At 38.3% G+C, this 2,619-nt stretch overlaps 1 protein-coding gene across 1 annotated transcript in view; it reads left to right on the forward strand.

Annotated features, from left to right (window-relative positions):
* The window catches only part of STX7 (syntaxin 7), a 28,284-nt gene extending 26,023 nt beyond the window's left edge, over positions 1-2,261 (forward strand). Inside the window, exon 9 of the mRNA XM_009281517.2 lies at positions 837-2,261. Within this exon, the coding sequence (XP_009279792.1) occupies positions 837-929 (93 nt within the window). The 3' untranslated portion in view covers positions 930-2,261. The remainder of the gene's footprint in view (positions 1-836) is intronic.
* The last annotated feature ends 358 nt before the right edge of the window (positions 2,262-2,619 follow it).

The raw sequence follows: 2,619 nt of genomic DNA on the forward strand, positions 1-2,619 counted from the left end.
GCCAAATAAAAAAGTGTAGCTTTGTTTCTGGAGCTGTGGCCTAGAATCCCGAGATTTGAGTGGTAGTGTCCCTTGGCTATCAGCAAAAGCCTGTGAAACCCACAGGTCCTTTCCTGCTGGGACGGAAACCTTCAGATTCCATATCCTTCAGATAAAGGATGACAGACTGCTGCTAGTCTTGGGTGCTCTGGTATCTCAAGTTACAGACCTGTATGGGAGATGTGAAAGTTCTGGACATACTCATAACTTACGCTTTATTGTAGTGACATCTATATAGCTGGGTCTCTAGTCAGGTCTCCCCCCCCCCTTTTTTTTTTAAGAGCAAGTTGTACCTAAGAAACTTGAGAAAAACAACTTTAAAATAACTCTGTGAATAGATGCAAAGTCAGTCTTCCAGAAGTCTAAAATTGCAGTCCTTTGTCCCCGTCTGTATATACATTAATAGTCCTTAAACTTTTTTTTTCTAGCAGACCTTTTCTACCACCTCTACTGTGCAGATTGATTGTTCATTTTCCTCTGTACGTGGTCACCTGCTCTCTCACATTTTCTTTCCCCCAGTGTCCTAATTACATCCATTCATTACGTTACAGCATTCTCTTTCATTAGTTTATTATGTATGCCAGAAAATACTACTGAAATTCTGTTCAATAATGCAGCCATAAAAGTAAGTTGTAGATAACTTAGCTCTTTTTTTTCTTGAACAACTTTATATGACTTGTTGTTAGTAAGGACACGATTTAGTTAGATTGCGCAAGCACAACCATAAAAGCATTTGAGTAGTCTTCTGATGTTGTGGTGCAGTTTTCAATCAACTTGGTTTTTTCCTCTATTTGCAGCAAAGGTCCCGAAAGAAGATATGCATCCTCATTATTATACTTGCTGTTGGAGTAGTGCTTCTTGGAGTCATCATATGGTTATTTAGAAACTAAGTCTCTGGAGAAAGTGTTGTAATTGGTATTTAAATTATGAAAAGAAATTCCTAGTCATGGTTTGCTCATTGTGAAGCTGAGTAAAATAATGGTTCTGTACTTCATCACACTTACTTTTTTTATAAGACTTTTTGTTTTAACCTGAGAAGTAACGTTCTCAGTACTACCGTCAGTATAACTGCCTGCCCTCTTGGATGTGGGTGCTGCTTACCAAAAAAAACCAGTCAAAGTCATAAACTGTTCCATTAACTTAAACATAAAAACCTTTTAAGGTTTAGGGGGCTAATCAAAATCCTTAATAATTTGTTTTGACAGAGTGGGTAATTATCTTTGGGGATATTGCTAAATGTTGCTGCCAAAACAAACTCCTGAATTGTTGCTTGAGGCAATGAATTCACGTATCAGAATTTATTTTAAAGTTAGAAATGTCTTTCTATCTTTCCCTTCCATCCCACTCACCTGCCCATTTGATATGGGTAGTTCAAAAATAAAATGTAGGTTGCTGAAGTTGGTGTGATCTCTCTTTTATAACTGAAGGCTTTGAATTAAGCCTTCGGTTGCCTGAAATCTTTTAGATGCTTCACATATCTCTGTATCTGGCGTTGAGTATGGTTATGCCTGGAAGCCTCCTGCAAAGGTAGGTAGGGTGGATGATGTAATCATGTGGATTTTCTGTTTCAGTTCTCGCATTAAGAAATACTGTGGTTTATGTGCACACGTCTGGTATCTTTGCATCTGAAGTGTGCATCAATGAGCTTGGCTAGATGAAATTAAGCTCTAGTCTGTGAATTCTTAGATTTACTGGGAAGAATAGAAATTCCCGACTTCCTAACTGCACTTGAATGTCACTGTTCTGAAACTGCTATGATCCGGTTTCCATGAACAGATCCAACGTTGTATGTGAGGTCTTTCATACAGCTGAAGAAAAGAAGATTACAAATTCAATTCCCAGTTCAACAGTGGTATTTGAAATTAAGTTGAAATCGGTTGAACTGACTCAAACTGTTTAAGACGTTTGATGCTTATAGCCTTTAAAATGACCTTTTTCCTTTTGTGCCATTTTGTACTAATATATTAAAAATGTAACAACACTTTTTTGCCAATTAATCTATTTGCCTTTTTAATTGATCTTGGTGAACTAATCTGAAAAGTGTACAGATGAAAAAGTCACTTAATCTGTATTTTATAAAGTTCTTGTACACTAGACTGATAGAGAATGCACTGTTTACATGGTGAGCTATTAAATACTATTTGGGAACAATCTAACTGTAAGCATAAATGGACTTCCGAATTGTAACCGTGCAACCAAAATAAAGGTCTTTTAAAGAGTACGTTTTTCTAGTAGTTCTTTTTTTCAGAATCCGTCTTTACAAGCACAGCTGTCATCTTTGCTTTTATGTAAATGATTGAAATGTCTCTGAACAACTCCAGACAATTTCAGCTCTGCTGGCTAATCAGCCCAGAGAGACCTCAGTTCCTGTGCCGCACTTCACATCGTTAATGAAAACGATCCTGGATCTTGCATTCCCACCTGTGTGAGCCCAGTCTCAGGAGGAAAGCTTGCTTCACTTTGTGTGGCTGACAGTGGGTGCTGGGGGGGGACCGTTACTAGCTCTCCTTCGGCATAGCATGAAACTTTTGAGGGATGGGAATCCATGGTGCGGGAAGGAGGCTTGTGCTGCTGTATTTG

Source organism: Aptenodytes forsteri, unplaced genomic scaffold (genome assembly GCF_000699145.1).
Source record: "Aptenodytes forsteri isolate BGI_AS27 unplaced genomic scaffold, ASM69914v1 Scaffold82, whole genome shotgun sequence".
NCBI lineage: Eukaryota > Metazoa > Chordata > Aves > Sphenisciformes > Spheniscidae > Aptenodytes > Aptenodytes forsteri.